General features: G+C 40.7%; 1 protein-coding gene across 2 annotated transcripts in view; it reads right to left on the bottom strand.

The window, feature by feature from the left end:
- The window catches only part of LOC137946147 (mitotic spindle checkpoint protein MAD1), a 47,139-nt gene extending 27,104 nt beyond the window's left edge, over positions 1-20,035 (bottom strand). For both annotated transcript variants that reach the window (XM_068792349.1, XM_068792350.1), the window contains exons 1-10: positions 19,719-20,035; positions 19,336-19,435; positions 19,071-19,231; positions 18,263-18,460; positions 18,083-18,175; positions 17,504-17,626; positions 15,868-16,115; positions 7,695-7,866; positions 734-844; positions 430-633 (exon numbers count right to left, since the gene is read on the bottom strand). In XM_068792349.1, the coding sequence (XP_068648450.1) occupies positions 430-633; positions 734-844; positions 7,695-7,866; positions 15,868-16,115; positions 17,504-17,626; positions 18,083-18,175; positions 18,263-18,460; positions 19,071-19,231; positions 19,336-19,435; positions 19,719-19,880 (1,572 nt within the window). In that variant the 5' untranslated portion in view covers positions 19,881-20,035. The remainder of the gene's footprint in view (positions 1-429; positions 634-733; positions 845-7,694; positions 7,867-15,867; positions 16,116-17,503; positions 17,627-18,082; positions 18,176-18,262; positions 18,461-19,070; positions 19,232-19,335; positions 19,436-19,718) is intronic.

Here is a 20,035-nt window from a genome sequence, read left to right as displayed (position 1 = left end):
TCTTGTATTTGGTCTCACACTCCGAGATCCGCAAATTTGGCAGCAGATGTGTTTGCCAAGCAAGGAGCTACCCTACAATCGCTGGTTGTCAGGGATCTGCTCCCTCTTCTGTAATTTCTCTTGTCTATATAAATACATCTTTCTCAAAAAAAAAAAAAAAAAATAGAACTCCCCATTTAAAGTAATTATAGAAACTCTAAGTAAACCAACTCTACAATCCTCTTGAATTAAATTCCATCTTTAGCCTACTTCCTTATAAGGTAACACATTCACCCCCTTAATATCCCCAGAACTGATAAAAGCACAATAGACGTTGATTTTTGTCCTACAACTAATGTAAAGTAATTCATAGAAAAATTTAAAAAATTGAAACAAATAAAATAGTGGGATTCTAGAAATAAGCAACAGACAGTATGAAATGCAACATACCTTAGATTCCAAAAGAGAGATTTCTGCACGCAACCGGTCACCTTCCCGTTCCAGTGACTTCATTTTTCTGGCTTCAATGTTGAGCTTTTCATGCAGCAGCTGTATTTCATGATGTTGACGGTTACCAACCTCCCTTTGTTCTCGTAGATTATCATCCAACTCTCTTATAATGGATTCTCTCGTAGCAAGGGATGATTCAAGTTCCTGGATGGGGGAATGGCATGTACAAGTATTATAAGGAGTGAAATCAAAACATAAGATAAACCCATGTTAAATAGATAAGACAAAATCGAAGTTTTGAAACCTTGACAAGATCAACATTGATTGTTCCTTTTTCTACCTCCCCACCCTTTTGGGTCTTCCATGCCATAGTTTCCTTTCTTAGTTGGTCTCTTTCTTCAGTAACTGAACAAAGCTGCAATTGACGTGAGAAGCCATTAAAAAAAATTGCAAAGAAAAAGCAGATAAATGATTAGTTCATTTAAAAAATTACGTCAGCATGATATGAGCATGCATGAGACTTAAACACAGAATCTCAAAGTTGGACAAAAAATGTGTAGGCCGAAGACAAGATTCATTAAAGTTAGTGTCACTGTCAGTATTTTTCTAGCCCTTTCTTTTAGGGGTTATTTTCCAGCCCTTTGATTGTGGAAATAGATTCGTCTATGGATAATTGATTTGAATCCAGAGGATCTCCGCCATGATGTTGCTCAGTTATTACAATTAGATACGCTCTATTAAGTTCTTTATGGATTTCCTGGCATCATGTGGTGTGAATTGCTAGACCTGACAACCTTGCTCACACATCTCATTGGAGTCCCTTGTTGTTAACAGTTCTTTTGTGCAATATGTTAATGGTTGATGCATTTTCTATGTTTTCTTTTGCCTTTATGTTGTTCTATAGAGAGTGCAACCGGCCTTTCTTGTAAATCTTTATATCTTCTTTCTCCTTGATGAAATTATCATCATTTTTCACCCAAAAAAAAAAAAAAAAAGATTGAGGAAAAGAAATTGAATTTGAGGAACAAACAAGAGGAGAGTTTCATTCAGTCTCAAAATAGGTGACACCCAATGTGAGAATGTAGAGCATGTATCTCTTCAACATTGCCGTTTTCCACTTGGAACACTGCTAGGCCTCCTGCAAAGACTTCAGAATGGAAGAAGAAGATATGGTAGAAGCAAAGGATCATATACAGGAGAGAGAATGAAAAGACACATATGTAGATAAAGGATAATGATATGTACAGAGACGATGATGATGATGATGATGGCTAAGAAGAGAGTTCTTGATCAAGCACCATGTGTCTCTAGAACTTCTTGCTGGGTAGGAGCTTTCCTTTCTCACCACCAATATAAGCATTGTTGAAACCAGTGTGCTAAAAGGCTCGAACAACCTTTTAGGAAAGCAACCCCACGGATCTTATACAAGGACTGGCCCGGTCGATACAAACAAATATTCCAACACTCCCCCGCACAGGGAAAACCCGTGGACAAACTCACCGGAAAAACCTGGGACAAATTCACCAGAAATACCTGGGACAAAATTCGGTGGGAGTGGGACTCGAACATGGGACCAACTAGCTCTGATACCATGTTGAAACCAGTGCACTACAAGGCTCGAACCTTTTAGGAAAGCAACCCCACGGATCTTATATAAGGACTAGCCCAGTCAATACAAACAAATATTCCAACACACATAATGGTCTATTTTCTGAACTGGAGACTCTAGAGGATCCTCTCTCACAGGAATGGGCAAAAGAAAAATATCAGGATGATAATGAGAAGAGCACTCATCAGCCAAGGAGAAATAGGGAATCAACTCAAAGAAGGTGACATCAATTGAAATGTAAACTTTCTTCCCTTTAGGATCACAGCATGTGTATCCATTTTTGTTGAGGAGAGTAACACAAGAAGATGCATTTAAGTGCTCTTCGGAATAGTTTATCAATGGCACTACCAACTACATGAACACAACAGATAGAACGAAAAACACTAAGGACAAAACTCAAAAAACTGACATTGAGGTTTTAGCATGTGAATAGTAATATGACCCCCAAGAACATAAGAGAACATGCAATGTATGAAATAGAATGTAGTTAAACGGCATCTCCCCAGTAACTATTGGGAACCTGCATAGAAAAAAGTAAAGTACAAGTGACATCTAGTATATTCTTCTCTACTACCCCATTCTGCTGAAGGTTATAGATACAAAAAGTTTGATGAATCATATCATTTTTAGCACAAAAAGAGGATAAATTCAAGTCCATTATCTGAGCGAAAGGGAACACCAAACTCAGTTTTTATTTTTACTAGAAAATTTCAAGAATACATCAAATACTTCAAATTTGTCTTAAAAGGTACACCTATGTGACTAGGTATGCCCATGTGACTCTGCTATAATCATCAATAAAAGATAAAAAATACTTCTAACCAAAATAACTAGACACTCTACATAGTCTCCAAACATCAAATTGGACCAACTCAAAAGGGGTACTTCCATTGTTATTGCTTGGAGCAGAGGACTCTCTAATGATGTTTGCCACGTTTACATGCTTCACAATCAAACAACAAAGAATAACTGAAGGATAAATGGAGTTGGTAAGGTTTGGGCTGAGATGGATATCCCAAACGAAGATACCATTGATAAGGAGAGGTCTCAACACTTGAGGCTTTGTGATCTTGATCGTGAACATCTCCAAACTAGTGGAGACCCTATTTCTCACAACCACACAGACACCACCACCAATTACCTTCTCTGTCTGCAAGTCCCAGAATAGAGAATGAAGAAACAAATGTTACTGAACAACTTAATGGGAATTCTTAGTTAAATAAATAGATTTAAAGAAAGACGAAGCAATAAAGGATGAAAAGTGGCATATCTGAGTGGGCCAGAGTGGTGCTAGTTGAATATGGGGGACAAGGCTGAGTAGCTGCAGGGGTGGTGATCAACTACTCAGGTTTCTACATATCATTTTAAATCCCCACAACAGATTCAACCTCATTAACTTCAACAGATTCTCTAGTTTCTGGAGAATGGAATTACCCAGGCTGGCTTCCCCAAATTTTTCCAGCATCGACTGGAATAATTATTTGTTTTCCTGCAGTGGACAAATTTACACTCCTCATTCCTCATCCTTTCCACCACCATCACAGTCCAGAACTCGGCCACCCACCCCACGTACTCTAGATCCTTCACTTCTACTGTCATTGGAGGTGATATTAAGGGCTAAAGCACAATCATTCTTGGAGGACGAGAATAGATCTTCTCGAGTGTAGGGATGCCAGCACTTGCTAACATCTGGGCTCTAATACTCTCAAATTCAGGTCCCAAACCATGAAGGATCTAGCAATTTGAATTTCAGTTTCCTTCCTAATGCAGCTCTTTCTCTATCTCTGTCCATTTTAAACTAAGAAGAATCTTCAAGTCACAAATTCGGTCATATCCCACTTATACTATCTAACAGTGAAGATCGTGAATATAAAAAACCAGGAAGTGCAGCAACAACAGAAGAAGAGAGAACATAAAAAAGAGGGCACAAAAGGAGAGCTAGAGAAGTGGAGACAATGAGATTCAAATGAAGAAAATGAGGGGTAATGTGGGTTTATGCTGAAGAAAATAAGGGGTAATGTGGGTTTATGCGAGACGGGAGTATTGATGTCGGTGTTGCACATACTGAAATTATGAGGAAGGAAATTGACAGCAAATAAAAAATAAAAAAAAGAGCAATTGAAAAGAAATTTAAATCTAGCAATTAATAGAAGCAATTAAAGACTGACAAGAACTTCAAAGTGTGAGAGTTGGGGAACTTACGGGTTTATGCAAGACGGGAGTTTTGATGTGGGTGTTGCACATACTGAAATTATGAGGAAGGAGATTGACCGCAAAAAAAAAAAGAGCAATTGAAAAGAAATTTAAATTTAGCAATTAATAGAAGCAATTAAAGACTAAAAAGAACTTCAAAGTTTGTGAGTTGGAACCTACAAAAAGGGACGAAAGTAGAAGAAAAAAATAAACTAGGGCAAACGCAAAAAGATAAACTACACTAAAACCTAATTGGAAGAGAGAAATACAACATCTTTGTACATTGACGTTATGTCAATTTACAAACCCTGCTCTGATACAATGTTGGATTTTTTTAGAAGAGAAATAAATCACTGACTTGATATTAGCTAAATATAATGAGTCTTATATTTATAATAGAGGAAACAAGTATAATCGGATTACAATTAAACTACCCATGTCCCAATTACTTCCAAGTTTGTCTCCTAAAGATAAGTCCTAAAATAATTAAAGAACTGAACGGAAATAGAATACCAAAATAACTAAAACTCATGTAACTAAAACACTTCTGTGAGACTTCCTCCCATGAGACTCCTACAAAATTATGCCATATTAATTATTGTTCTATGAGACTTTTTTTAGTGAGAATCATGAAAGACTTTCATACTTACTTTTCAACACTCATCAACCTTAGCAAGTTTCATATCATTTGAATCAACCATAATACCTACTGTCTCACTCTAAGAGAAAGCAAAAAGAACAACCCAGACTCACAACTAAGGACAGAAAAAGGTTGACATAGACACACTCTAATTATAAAAGCAGCCAAGAAACCCTCTGATGCAGAACAAGGCGCGAATTTTAATTGACATATGCGATGTCAGTTAGCTATTGGATTTGAAGGGAAAAGGAAGAGAAAATAGAGAAGAAGAAAGAAGAATTGGGAATGAGAAATAGGAGAATTGAAAGGAATAATTTAGAAGAAGGGGAAGAAGAAGAAGAAGAAAGGAGAGGGAGAGAAGGGAGAGAACAGAAACAGAGATTTTATTAATTCATCTTTGAAGCTGCCTCCAATGTGTTGTTATAGCCTATAAATAACTAAAATTGAAATTTAAAATTCAAAATAGACAAGATCACTATTTGATCAAATCCAATAAAATCAGGAAAGATAAACAAAAAATAAAATCAAAATTTTAAGATAAAATCAATATCTGATCAAATCCAGTAAAATTAAGAAAGATAAACTAAAAAAAGGAACTATAAAAATAAGTTCAATCATAATTGGTGGATCCACTAGGACCCGATGGGCATACTTGTGTCCCCACCACCTTCATAGGGCCATAGAGTACATGATAAGATCAAATTGTTGGGCAGAATAAGAGATCAGCCCAACAATTGCTAACTCAAACAATAAGAATGTAAAAAGGAGAGCTTTAGGCAGAAAATAACCTTCTCATTATCAATCATAGAGAAGGTAGGCAGAAAATATGTTTTATTAAGAAAGTAATTATTTATGCCATTACCATTAGGTAATAGCACTAAAACAGCAAGAATAGGCAACCTAGAGGTGACACAGACAAAGAAATTACAGACCTGGAAGGATCACAGGTCAAGAAGAAAAAAAATTCCAAAAAAAGAGGAAGAAGCAAGAAATATCAGGAATCACACTTGATCTGATTGCTGCTGCTTTAAAACTATTAAAAATCCAGAAGTAGAAGTAAAGAGACGAGAGAAATAAACAAGAGAAGCAGGAAAGAAGGTTCGTGTCGATTCATCAACAGCTGGATTAAGGTAATAATCGACCCTTCTCCTCCATAAGAACAGAAATCTGTTTAAAAGATATATACATATATATATAAATATATATCCTTTTACATATAAAGCAAATAAACTAACTTTAAGTTAGCTTCCTAAACTACCCCTGATTCAAAGAATATAAACCAGAACAACAAAACTGATATGATGACTACAAGATTGCTGCACCATACCTCTCGTTTCTCAACACAGAAACTACCAGACCAATCACTAAATGGATACACATAGGTGTAAATACGAGATAGCTTTTCCTATTTTCTTTTTTGTCTTTCAAGTCAACGTCTTTTATTAGTCTTCATAGCGAAGGCAACTTTGTTGCGCCACCTCTTCTACACCATAAACGAGAGGGTTGGAGAGTCCTAATTTTAAAGCTCTCGCATTCAGCTCATCCTCCTCTCCTCCCTCACTTTCAAAGATGTAAAGATCCAATCTTTATTTTGTTCAATATCTCTGTATGCATGATCAAATCATATGATGTACAAGTTTACTACGAAAATTTGTCAGTAAATGTAAATGACAAACATGATATGTTTAGAATTAGATTCACAAAATAATGCCAAACAGAGCAAAGAGGTGCCCTAACTAGCATTTAACAGTACCTAGCTGTTTTTTTTAGTAAAATGAGAGATTCATTAAGAGAGAGAATGAACAAAATACAAAACAGAGTAGAAATACGCCCAAGGATACTGGACTTAAAACTATATAGACAATGAATCCAGAAAATCTACAACTTTCGGTGGCCTATTCATCCAACACTAATCTCCCTTAAATAATTAATATATCAAAGAGTCAGAACATGTAGACAGCACCAAATAGACAGCTGATCTGATCTCCTTCAACAAGTCGATCATTGGTTCTCCCCTTCCTGGTCTTGGTAAAGTGATGATCTCCGCCTGTGCCAGTTTCGTACCGTGGGGGCTTTGGAATGAGCGTAACCGGAGGAGTTCAATGCTAGAAGTGAATCAGAGGTAAGAGTACCAGACAAGGTGTCAAGGCAAATCTCCACATGGCTCGTAACTAAGAAGTTTTTTTCCTTCTTCAAGGGTACCTCTATCCGTGATAACTGGAGCAATTTGGCAAAGATGCACTTTGGGACCAAGGTTCAAGTCATGCAGGAGTGGACTCCCCCAGAAGCTGGTTACCGAAAAATGAATTTTGATGGCTCTTCTCTCGGCAATCTGGGGATCGCTGGTTTTGGGGGAGTTATTTCGGATCCATCTGGCAATTAGTGTTGCTCTTATGCCAGCCCATTAGGCATTTCCGATTCAACATCGGCTAAGCTCTATGGCCTCCTCAATGGGCTTCGCGTTTTCAGAGACAATTGCAGTGGTCCCATTCACATTGAAGGGGACTCAAAGGTGGTCATTGGATGGTGCGAGTGTGCTTCCCCTCCACTGTGGCGCCATTGGGACATCTTTTCGGAGATTTTAGATATTACCTCACTACTCTCTTGTATTTGGTCTCACATTCCGATATCTGCAAATTCGGTAGCAGATGTGCTAGCCAAAAAGGGAGCGCCCCTGCAATCTCTTATTGTTAGGGATATGCTCCCTCTTCCTTTGTAAATTTTCTCTTGTTAATATAAATACATCTTTATAAAAAAAAAAAAAACATCAAATAGACAAAGGCATACAACATAGCAGGATCCAATAAAAATCCTGGTACTGACCATTAACTCCAACCGCTTAACTTCCAATGCTAATTTGTCCACTTGCTCTTTAATTAATGCATTCTCTGTTTCAAAGTGTTGTTTGCTAAAGTTTGATGACTCCAAGGCAACCTCCAGCTCCTTAAGATGCGCACTCACCTCCCCAACCTTCATCATGTTGTCAAAGACCTCCCTACATTAAAATTAAAAGCATAAAATGAACAATTACGACAAATCAACCATGTCATGTTATTTTATGAGAAGAACATGAGTAAATCCCCTATATTGGTGAAGGGGTAGGAAGAAGTGTGGAAACAATAGAACTCAGTTTTCTCTTTTAAAATATTGAGAGTGGAGTAAATAATCTGTTTGCACTTGATTTGCAACTTAATCTCACAGAGGATTTATAAAAACATTGAAGATAAATTGCAATGAAGAAAAAGTAATAGATCTAAGACTATTAACCATTGTAAACAAAATAAGATGTGTTTCCCAAGACATAAAGAGTGGGATTTTACAGCCTGCTCTACATACTTCTACATAAAAGCTCATTAGAACAAGGATTTTGACTTTCCTAAGCATTCAGTTCACATAAATTAGTTTGAAAACCCTTAAATCGCAAGTATAAGTTAACCCAAACTCCTTTTAAAAACTACTAATCTAAAATAGGTAAATCCTAATTAGAAAAATACTAATTAGAAGAAAAAAACAAAATCAAATTAGAAACTCCTAACCCAAAGAGGGCATTACTATTTTTCAAATTTTAGTCCACATTAATCCCAAATTGTCTAGTCAAAATTAGGAGGTTTTTCCCAACTAATAATTTAATGTTTTTTTTGAATATTAACCCATGTAGGTTTACCCTTCTAATACTCCCCCACGTTCAAGCCTACTAACAGATAACAGGGCTGAGACATGAGCGACACAAAACAAAGTAAAAACCATACGGGGCTAACATTTCGCCCAAAAATGCAAATATCATGCTCTGTTATTAAAGTTGGGTCAAAGTCCATCCAAGAATTTGCCAAAAGGAGACCTTCTCCAAATTCATAACACCTAACTTTCATGATATTAGCCCCATGCGGTATTATATTCCCACTAACACTTTTTTTAAATGATGATAATTTTATTTCAAAGAAAGGGAAGATACATCAAGGAAGTCCCTAACAACGAGATTGAAGGGGGGAAGGGGGGAAGGGGGGGCCTAGTTTAGCACACAAATCAGCAGCCGAATTGGCTGATCTAAGTACATGAAACCAAGTACAAGAAACGGTGGATACAATGCCCAAAATATCAAGAAAAATTTGTCAGTGATGTCATGGGGGAAGGATGAGGTGGAGCACCATCCGATGACGAACTTGGAGTCTCCCTCCACAATAAGGGGACCACTGAACCGGTCCTGAAAAATACGCAAGTCGTGAAGGAGACTAGAGAGCTCAGTAGTAGTCGAGTCAGCAATTCCGAGAGGGCTAGAGTAAGAGAGTATGGCAGTGTCGCCCGAATAAAAAATCACCCTGCCAAAACCGGCTAAACCCGGGTTCCCAAAGGAGCTACCATCAAAATTCAGCTTATAATGTCCAGTTGGAGGAGGCTCCCAAACAGCAACTCGGCGAGGGGCAGAGGGAACGAACATCTGAGCAATAATTTTCCAATTAGTGAGGACCGGGGAACAAGAGAAGCAGGCGAATTCTTTTCAGGTGCGGATCTATGTAGAGATGAGCCTTATGGCGATGTAGGAGACCTCAGCAGTAGAGCAAAAAATATAGTCAAACCATCTGGAATTCATCTCCTTCCAAAGACACTAAGGGACGAAAGCAATGCGGACAACCAGTAGAAGCTTGCCCAGGCTGGGAAGGCAAGTCCTAGAAGATAAACGACACATGGTGCTCAAGTCAAGTGGGATGCAGAAGTTGAGACCTATATTATCAATCATGTAAGTCCAGACCTTCCAGGCAAAGCCACAGTGGAGTAAAAGGTGACTCACAGTTTCATCCTCCGTCCCGCAGAAGCGGGAGTGGTGTTATTGAGTCTAATAAGGATGTCTGCAGTGAGGATCTTGTTGTGGCAGGCACTCCAGAGAAAACACTTCACCTTGGACAGGGCCGAGAGGCGCCAAACAAAAGCTACCGGGTGGGGGGCGGGTGGCCGACTCCATCCCATAAGATGGCAGTAGGACGAGGAGACCGAGAATCGCCCACTGTCATTAGGGAGCCAAATCATCCGGTCAGCTGTCTAAGTATAGACCATAACACTACCAAGACTATCAATCAAGCCACAAACAGAAATGGCTTCCTCATCAGTAAAGCCACATCTAAGGCAAAGATTCCATGAGCCATTTCCCCAAGTGTCAGAGACAGATAAGTCACGGCTGGTGGTGAGTTGAAGCAGAGGTGGATAAGATGAGGCAAGAGAGCCATCATCCGACCACCAATCCATCCAGAAACGCAGACTGGAACCATCCCCAACAAAGAACTGAATGGTAGTGCGAAAAGTGGAGAACAAATGAAACATGGCCTTCTAGATGGGGAGAGATGACGATAGTTGCCATCAGTGATCCATCTATCTCCAAGACGTCGAAGCTTGAAAGAAACCATTGGCTTCCATGAAGCCCTCAAAGAAGAGTTGAGCTTCCAAAACCATTTGAGCAATAGAGCATGCCCCATTTCTTTGGTGCATCTAATCCCGAGCCCACCCAAAGACTTTGGCCTACACACTTCATCCCAACTAGCAAGGTGATAGTGAAACTCATTTCCAGTGCCACGCCACAAAAAACGTCTCTTGATCATGTCGATGTGTCAGCTAATAGAGGTGGGGCAAACCAGGAAAGAGAGGAAGTAATTAGGAATACCCGTGAGGCATGAGTTTAAGAGGATCAATCTACCCGCTTTGGAGAGCATCCTACCCTTCCATGAGGAGAGGCAAAGTTCAAGCCGCTCGATCACCAGAGCCCATAGCCCCATCTGGGGTTTGCTGTCAGTAAGAGAAAGGTCTGGATAGTATGTGGGAGCAATTGCAACCAGACATCCCAAAGTCTCTGCCATGATCTGAAACAAGGGGGAATCAATATGATATCCCATAATGGTCGACTTTCCCCAGTTAACTTTCTGACCAGAAGTGATCTCAAAAAGGCCGAGAAGGGCCTTAATGTTACGGACCTGATCAAAAGTGTCAACGCCGAAGCATATGGTGTCGTCTGCAAATTGGAGCAAGGGGGTGTCAAAACAACTCTAATCAGAGACGGCCTCTAGCCAACCAATGTTGCGAGCAGAGTAGAACATAGAGGATAAGTATTCAACAATGATGTTGAAGAGGAGCGCGAAGAAGGGGTCTCCCTGACGGATGCCTTGAGTGCCCTGGAAGAAGCCACAGACTGTGCCATTAAGAAGCAAGGAATATGAGGCCGAAGAGATAGAACTGCGGATCCAAAACCTCCATTTGTCTCCAAACCCCATACGCTGCATAATGTCGTCCAAGAGGGACCAACTAACCCAGTCGAATGCTTTCTCAAGGTCCAACTTGAGAACAAACCACGGCCGACCCAACTTGGTAAAATGATCCACAATTTCATGTGTGGCCATAGCTGAGTTAAGTATGTCACGGCCTCTAATAAAAGCATTCTGACCCATGTGGATGATGGTACGAAGAACAACCTTGAGACGAAGGGCCAAGATGCGGGCAATGATCTTGTAAGGACTTGAAATGAGACTGATCGGCCGATAATCTTGAGGGCATTCCACACTAGCTTTCTTGGGGACCAGAGCAATAAGGGAAGCACTCATGCTCTTAAAAGCGATTCCACAATCATAGAAACTTCGAACCATGGAAATGATATCCGATCTCAAGCCAGGCCAACAAGCCTAATAGAATTCCCTGTTGAACCCGTTATGCCCCGGGACCCTATCCCAGGGAAGTCCCAAGACCGCATCCTCAACATCCAACCAAGTCAAAGAAAGGAAGCTCAATGAAACTCGCGGTGAAGCGAAGGCTGGAAAGTCTAAGCAGGTGGTGATACTCCTTCCTGTATAGATTTGCAAAGAAACTGAGAAAAGCATCAGTAATGGAGGTCTTATCCAAGGTAACCTTGTTGTCAATAGACAAGAAAGTGACCCGATTAGTCCTACGGGTCGGGGAGATAGCATGAAAGAACTTTGTGTTAGTGTCACCCTCAGCCAACCACTTGAAACGGACCTTTTGCTTCCACTGAACCCTTTTAGGGTGTAGAATAGATTGAAAACTACATTGAAGAGATGCGGTTAGAAACTCAACATGAGTAAGACATTTTTGCTCCTCAACCATATCAAGGGCAGCAATCTGAGACTGGAGAGAGGGTTTCTGAGAGGAAGCAGAAATGCGACGCTCCAAGGACCATGATTTGAGTTTCACTTTGAGACGCATAAACTTGCGCGAGAGAATCCAGCCAACATATTTAGGGTTCCCAAAGGTTTCCCACCAAGAGGCGACGTTGCAAGGAAAATGCTTGTCCAACAGTCAAGAATTATCAAACCTGAAAGGGCCAGGCATCCATTTATCAAGTTTGGTATCAATCTGAACAGGATAGTGATCAGAGCCAACATGACACAAGACCGACCCACAGGTGTTGCCGTAGAGTCTGAGCCAATCACCAGTGGCAAGGAAACGATCAAGCTTGGACAGGATGGGAGGTCTCTAACCATTAGACCAAGTAAACGCCTTGCCAGAGAGGCTGATTTCTTCCAGCTCAAAACCGTTAATAAAGTCAGCAAATTGCCTCAGGGTTGTGGTAGTCCGGGAGGTAAGGAGAGACTTCTCATTGCAAAAGGGGGTTGCATTAAAATCTCCGGCAAGGAGCCAAGGAATGGGCCAGAGAGGCAGAAGGCCAGAAAGCTCATCCCAAAAAGAGTGTTGATACCTATACCTAGTAGGGCCATAAATGCCAGCAAGCCCCCAAGTGAATCTAGTGCATCTGTCACACAACTTAATACCAATAGAGAAGGATCCAGTCACGTGATCTAAGACTTCAACTACAGAGGAGTTCCAAAGAAGAAAGAGGGCACCAGAAAAACTAATAGCATTGATAGCAAGCCACTCCAAATTATTACAACCCCAGAGGTCATGTATAATGGAATTGGAAGGATTCTGACATTTAGATTCTTGGAGGATTACAATAGAAGGATAACTTCTGGAAAGAAGATTCCGAATAGTAGCGTGCATTCTAGGAGATCCAATCCCACAAACATTCCAAGAAAGAATAATCATTTCTTGTCTTTTCTGCAAACTCCTGATGTGGTCTTGCCACCAGAGGGGTTATCATTGTAAACCACTCCCATTCTTCAAGCCAACTCGGAAATACAACCCCATGTTTCTTCATCAAACTGGTGGCACTCATTCAGCAAAGCCAAGTAGAACTGCCGGTTTCTGTCATCCGGTGGGAGGAAGCAAAGGTCCCCATGAACCATTTCCCCTGGCTGGCGGGGAGGGCCACTGGCCTCCTCAGAAGGGGGAGCTTGAACAGCAGTGCGGCGACGGTGCTAGTAGATGGCCAGATGAGGGGGTGATCTAGTAACAAGGCACCTGGGCTGACTAGTCTCAGACGAGGGGGAGCTGATGAAGACTCGCTGTCAGAAAAGGTGATGGGGGGGGTGGGGGGGGTGGGGGGGGGGGGAGGGGTGAGGGAGGGAAGAGACTGGGGATGATGCTGTGTGAGGGGGTATTTCAGAGGGGTTCTAGTTGAAAAAGGGGGTCATGGGGATGGTTATAAAAGAACGGGGGTGGGGGAATCAGGTTGTTGTACGAGTGTGAGGTGCTGGTAGCCACCCCGACCGGAGGAGCCACAGGGTGGGAAAAGAGCGGGCCAAATGTCAGGGGGAAGGGGGGGGGGTCATGGTATCGATGCGATGCCAGGTAAGGGGTAGGGGTACCAGTGTGGTGGGAGAATCTCTACGGGAGGTCAGGTGCTGATGGGAATGGTGAGGTAGGTAGTCTGGGACATAGGGGCAAAAGGTTGTTCGGAGGCTCAGCAGTGGTAGGGGGCTGGGGGCGTCTATTGACCAGGTACAAGGTCGCTACTGCTGGTGCCGATGAGGGAAACAGTCTCCACAAGTCCTCCAAATGTGATACCAAGCCAAAGGTGGGACTGACCAACGTCCAGACACAGGAAGGTCGTCCCAGAGTGAACGCGGTTGGGGTTGATGAAGAGTCTGGCTCGGTCAAGTCGTCGGTGTTCACCGGTGCTACTGTCCAACCTGACCAATGTACCAAAGCGGCTGGCAATGAGGCTAACTATGCTGCTCTCCCAAAGTTCGAGCGAAAGGCCCGCAATCTAAACCCACTGACCGAGGCCTCGGTGATGCAAGGAGGGGCTTCAGTCACGGACAGAAGCAATGGGGGTAGAGACTGCAACCTGAGTTGCCATCCAGCGGTCATCAATTGAGTGGAAGGTGACTATCCACTCGCCTAGAAAGAGGTATGATGCCAAAGGGCTGTAGTGCAGGCGCAAGTAGCATTGAAACTAGTCCGATATGAACTGGCCCTCAGCTAGTGACATGTTGGAGGAGACCAAGATAGCATAGAGAAGGCTATCAAAACCATGGTGAATCAAGTTTGGAGGGATTGAAATGGTCACGTGATTTTGCAGGGGGTAGGGATTTGAGTTTTGTGGAGTTGGGGATGAAGGGGAGGGCGTAAGGGTCGGGACTGATTTCTGGGTCAGGGGGTCTGCCAGGTCGGAAGCGGGGCAAGGGTTGGTGGGAACCTGGGTTGTCAAGTTTGGAAGCAAAGGTGTCAAAGGGGGAAAAGGGTGTAGTCTGGTCGAGGAGTGTAGGTGCTGGGCGGTGATGGGGGCGGAAGAAACGGTGGATCGCACAGGCTAGCTGACTCCAGCCAAAGCCGGAGTTGGTTGTTTCTAGGATGGTTACACGGGTCATGGTCATGGAGTCTCTGTACTGCAAAATTTTGCATTTGGCGCGGTTCCCTCAGCAGATCATACGAAAACAGTACCTCAAGGGCCCGGACCAGAATTCTCTGGTTCTGGGCGACGTCCTCATATCTTCAACAGTTGCTGCCGAGAAGGCAATGAGGAAAGAAGTGTCGGCTGATAGACGAACAGTGATGAAGGCATGCGCTCTCTTGTTTTTACTACAATGCAGACACTTTCGGCATTCTGAAGGTTCACCCGAGTGACCGTGACAGCCGTAGGACCAAAAACAAAGTGAAGTGGGGTCGCAAAGCCACGGGGAGGTCATCTTCTTTGGCTCCGGCGGTGAACAGTGGTCCAGCCGGAGGTGTTGTCGTCGTCGGACCTCTGGTCAAGTTGTTCTCTTTGGTATCACTCTCATAATCACCAGAATAGTGACAGAGAGGGGGTCGTACGGCTACGGGAGGCTCTCGATCTTCCTCTGTGGAAGTTGCAGGTCGTCACCTTTTGCGGAGAGAGTGAGGAAGGGGGATTTTTCGCCCTTTGGATTGCCATCGGAGATGGGGGTCCCGATCAGAAGGAGTTTCCGATCGGGAGCTGCGAATATTACTTCTTCATCTCCCCGAACAATCTCAGGTAGATCTATTTCGATGAGCAACAGGAATGCTCGTCGACTCGCCGGCCGTCGTTGCAACGGCTCGTCAGTCTTTTGATTCTTGTGTCCCGTCGTCTTCCCATCATCTCTCTCATAGATTTTGTCTTTTCCTTCTCTCTCGCTCCTCTCGTCGCAACATTTCGTTGCCTTAATTCCCACTAACACTATTGAATTAGAAACTCCAGAAAAACACTTTCTCAAAAACAAAAGAGATTGGGTTAGAGTTGAATTTGCAGAAATTAAAAGCCATAAAAGAGCTTAAGGTTTGTAGACTCCTCTCCCCTATTTATAACTTAAACAATATAAAAATTACACCAATGTCCTTACTCCCAGAAAAACCTAGGAAACTACTTCATTAGAAAAAAGTTATCCCAAAAAATAAACCTAATTATAACTTCCAATAGTTGGAAATTACTATCAAATAAAATTTTCTTCTCTAGTATATTGTTAGAAGTTTTTGTGTTGTTTAGTTTAACTTTAATAGTTCAAAATAATCTTTCTTACGAACTTGGTATGCAATAATTTATTTCAACCTAAACTATTAACTTTTACCATCCTTGCAGCTAAACCCTTCTTATCTTACATCAAAACAAGTAGATCACAAAGGATAAAGTAAACCAATATGTGAATGACTAATGAAAACGCACTTCTGCAAGCTGCCAAACATTTTGGGTATGTCTTCACGATATGCGACTTCAGGCATTTCTTTGAGTAAGGATTTCCAAGACAGGAGTTCATCCTCTAACTTCTTTGCATTCAGCTGGATCTCTTCTAGTTTTAGTAACTCCTCTTCTGCCCTCTCCCGTCGGCTCTTCTCTTCCAGTAATTTCTCTTTCAGTAATTCATTGTTCGCATGAGAAGATTTCAGTTTTCTTGCTTCCCGCACTTCAGCTTCCTAATATTTAGACAAAGCCAATATACAAATAATTACTGTTTAAAAGAATTGAGTTCAAAGTAGGTTAATCTATCTCTAGCAGCATGAGTAATACAAAGAAAGTCAAAGCCATGAAAGACAGAAAAGGGACATTATGGTGGACAAAGGGTCAAACAGAGTCACAATATCTCAAAGGGAAACTCAATCAGAGTCACTATATTTTGAATATATCTTGAAGAGTACAAGATTATTAATTGTTGTCAGAAATTTACTCAGTGAGTATGTACATGCTCCCACACATGCAAACGTCAGGTAAACCTCTTTGTAGTGTAAATGACAATTGTAGACTGCAAAGACACTAATGCTAGACTTGCAACTAAAGGTTCTCAATGAAGAATTTCTGAATTGGTAGAATCTTGCTCTGGCCTCATTCCTTGTTCTTCAAAAATAAAGATGCTTGTGATACTCCAATCCTATGCCCCATCCAAGCAAAAAAGGATGGATTTTTAACTCCAAAGATGTTATCAGCCACATGTCCATTACTCTTTTATCAAATAGGAGTAATGTTTGCATTGAGAAATAAAATGTTAAGGGTATTTATGTCTTTTACGCTATGTACTTATGTCCATCTATATTTAGAAGAGCCTCTAGTTTCACCACAGTTAAGTCAGTAATTGGAAAGTAATTAGGTATTAAGAGGCGTTAATGTAATGAGGGGTGAGCATGATTGTCGTTTTATGTAGTTCACTAAGTGATAAATAAAAGGAGTTGGGGTCGATTAAGACCCCCAACAAGACTGCCAGATGTGCGGCAGTTCTTCCCTTCTTCTCCTCTTCTTCTTCTCTTTCTCTTATCCTCTCAAGTGCTGAAATGGATTTTGACATGGTCATGAAACCTGTGTTACACTAGTATGCCCACTTGAAAGGAAACATTAATAGAAAAATTGCACATCATTTGGTCAAGCATCATCATACCACCAGAAAATAGCATTTGAAATAAAACAAGAGAGACCCCAGTACAAAGGATAGCTTGGGAGACACCAGATTTAGCGAGTTTGCCTCCAAGGTATCATTTGTATGGGTCTCTCTTGATCTCTAAAAACATAGAAAAGACCATGTTCTTGATTCTTATGTTGTATTCTCTGATGTATCCTATGTTGTACTAGTCTTGTTTTAGCTTTCTTAATAAAAGCTTTGCACCATTTAAAGAAAAAAAAGCAATACATGGCAGGACTGAAAGATGTTCACCACGAGTATTGGTCATAAATGCAAAATTTCTTCAAAACAAAAAAAGTATTGGTCATGAAACCAGTGCTATACTAGTTATGCCCATGCAAGGAAACATAAAACAAACAAATTGCAAGTCATTCTGCCAAGCATCATCATACCATTAGAGAACAATTCACTTACATAATTTCTAAGCTCCTCTTGGAGATGTTTCACCAAGATCTGAGTGTTTGAGGTAGCAATTTCATGACAAGGAGCTGTTAAAATTAATTGTTTCTGCTCCATTTTGGCTATTTGATAAGAACTCTGGGGAAAATGTCAAAAGGGCTAATAAGACAACAATGCACAACAGACGTTGAACAAACAAGAAACTGCAAACTTGAGGATCAGTATTATGCTCACATGATGAGTCTTAAAATGTATACATATCAAGTAAAAGAGCATCAGAAATAGATGGCTTAATAGTGTTAAGCCACATACGACCTGTGCTCCAGAATCTCACTGATTCAACTAGCCCACTTATTTGAGTTTAAAGATTGGTTAAAACATCAGACAGCGTTCACTGCTAAAGAATATAGATGGAATAAATGGAATCATCAACTGAAGTAACAGGAGAAGACCTTCAATGAGAGGGCTTGGGTTACCTCTACTGGTCTCATGTACTCCAGTTAATAATGGCCAATCTAAAGAATATGAATTTTTTAAATTAATCTTCAGTAGGTCTCTGATTCTGTTAAATAAATAATAAACCAACAATATAACCTCTTTAAGCTGTTCTGCAAGCTCCTCTCGTTGCTTGTTTAGCAGCTCCACCTCTTTTTCTGCATTCTTTGCTCTGCATTCCATTTGTTCAAGCTAAAAGCAGAGGAATCATATAAGATAAAAAAAAAAGTGATACATTTATCAAATAAACCATTACAAGTCAAAATTTCCACCACTCACAGAAGCATTTATACGGGAGATTGAGAGTTCTGATTCATTTTTCAAATCTGAGAGCTCCCTAGAAAGTCGTTTTCTTTCTCTTTCACTGCTTTCAGTTAACTGCCTCATCTTTTCTTCAAGCAGCATTATCTTCTCTTCAGAAGAAGCAACTGAAGTCTCAGCATTTTTTCGAACCTCTGATTCCTTCTTGAGTTTTAACTGGATTCCAGGTGACACACATGTATTATACAGATTGTATGACAGGAGAAAGGTATCAGTCTTTAATATTAATATTCGAGAAATGAAAGAAAATGACTAGCTTTTTTCAGACCTAAACATCAATTTCCAACTTTCCTCCCAGAAGATACTGAAATGCCATATTTTGAGATTGCAGAATATTTACACAGACTGGCCCAATAACCCCTTTGTTTAGCCTAAAAGTTGGATTGAATAGTAAATTTTCCATCCATAAGTTCACTTAATAACATCTACTCCAATCAACGTTTCCCAAGTTTCAGTATATAACCATAAAAATATAACTTCCTTTAACAAATAACTAAAAAAAGCAGAATCTTGCATAAAACTGAATACAGGAGAACATATATCAAACCTGAGTTTGTTATTTAATATATATATATATATATCAAACCTGAGTTTATCAAAAATCCCAAAAGCTTGGGGCCATACCATGAACCCATTTAAGATATATACAAAATCATTTTGCCATGAAAATACTTTGATTGACAAAACTTTCATCTCTTACAATTGTACACTGCGGTAAATCTCTTCAAGGACAATCTTTTCATTTTATAGTTCAAACAAAAAATACCTCGAGTTCACCATAACGATTTAAAAGTGCATGGTATCGCTCCTGAGAGTCATGGACCTCTTTCATAAGCTGCTCTTGTAGTGCCTGTTCGCGCCCTTTGGCAGCAGCAAGTTCTTGTTCGAAAATGCATAATCGATCCTTAAATTCTTTCTTTTCTGATTCTGCAACAAAAGAAAACCAATCACAAAATAATAAAATGTGAAAAGACACATTCCCAAGAACAGACAATGATATCTAAGGCTAGACAAAATTTTAACAATCCCACCGCTCGTGCACAGTTGTGCATTAAGTTCCTCCAGCTTCGTGCGGTACTCCAGCACTTGTTTCCCAGCAGTATCAAATGCATCCAGAAACTCAGATTTCACCTAGAACAAGTTATTAGTGAGGCTCCTTTGATAAATAACGTGATTTTAAGAAAATAAATGAAACAAAGTAACCAAAATAACACGCGAATATCCAGAAACGGAAACCAAAAATCAGGAATGCCAGTTTTCTAAATAGCAATATACAGTCATGTGATTAGGAAACTCACGACTCAGCACCTCCAACAGCAAGGATTCTCAGGAAAAAATCGTTCAAGTAAAATTGATCACGGAAAATCTGTAGAGATAAACAGAACTAAATAAATAAACAACATTCAGTATTTACCATTTGACGGCACTGGTAAGTGCACATCATCTGATCGGAAGATTCATGAAACGATACAGGGCCAGGGTCTTCGTATATAACCAGCGGCATATCCTGAGCGGGTTCTTCCATCTCCACCAAAGACTCCGACTTCCGTTTTCTGGGAGGTGTCCTCAGAATCATCTTCGACTGCAAAGGAAGACAACTCTATGATGCTTCTCCTCGTCCCGTGTTCGGTGGCGAATGATTTTGAAAAGGCGCGCGGTATTTTTGTTTTTGCAAGGCCGATTCACCAGTCTGTAGGGAACTTCGGTCCCGTCGGTGCGTAGGGAAAGTTT

This window comes from Aristolochia californica, unplaced genomic scaffold, assembly GCF_029961685.1.
Source record: "Aristolochia californica isolate CCGP_79_NKW_82.1479 unplaced genomic scaffold, dmAriCali1.0.hap1 SCAF_12, whole genome shotgun sequence".
In the NCBI taxonomy this organism is placed as follows: Eukaryota; Viridiplantae; Streptophyta; class Magnoliopsida; order Piperales; family Aristolochiaceae; genus Aristolochia; species Aristolochia californica.
The sequence above is the reverse complement of the archived record's forward strand: the minus strand, read 5'-3'. Positions and strand labels throughout refer to the sequence as shown.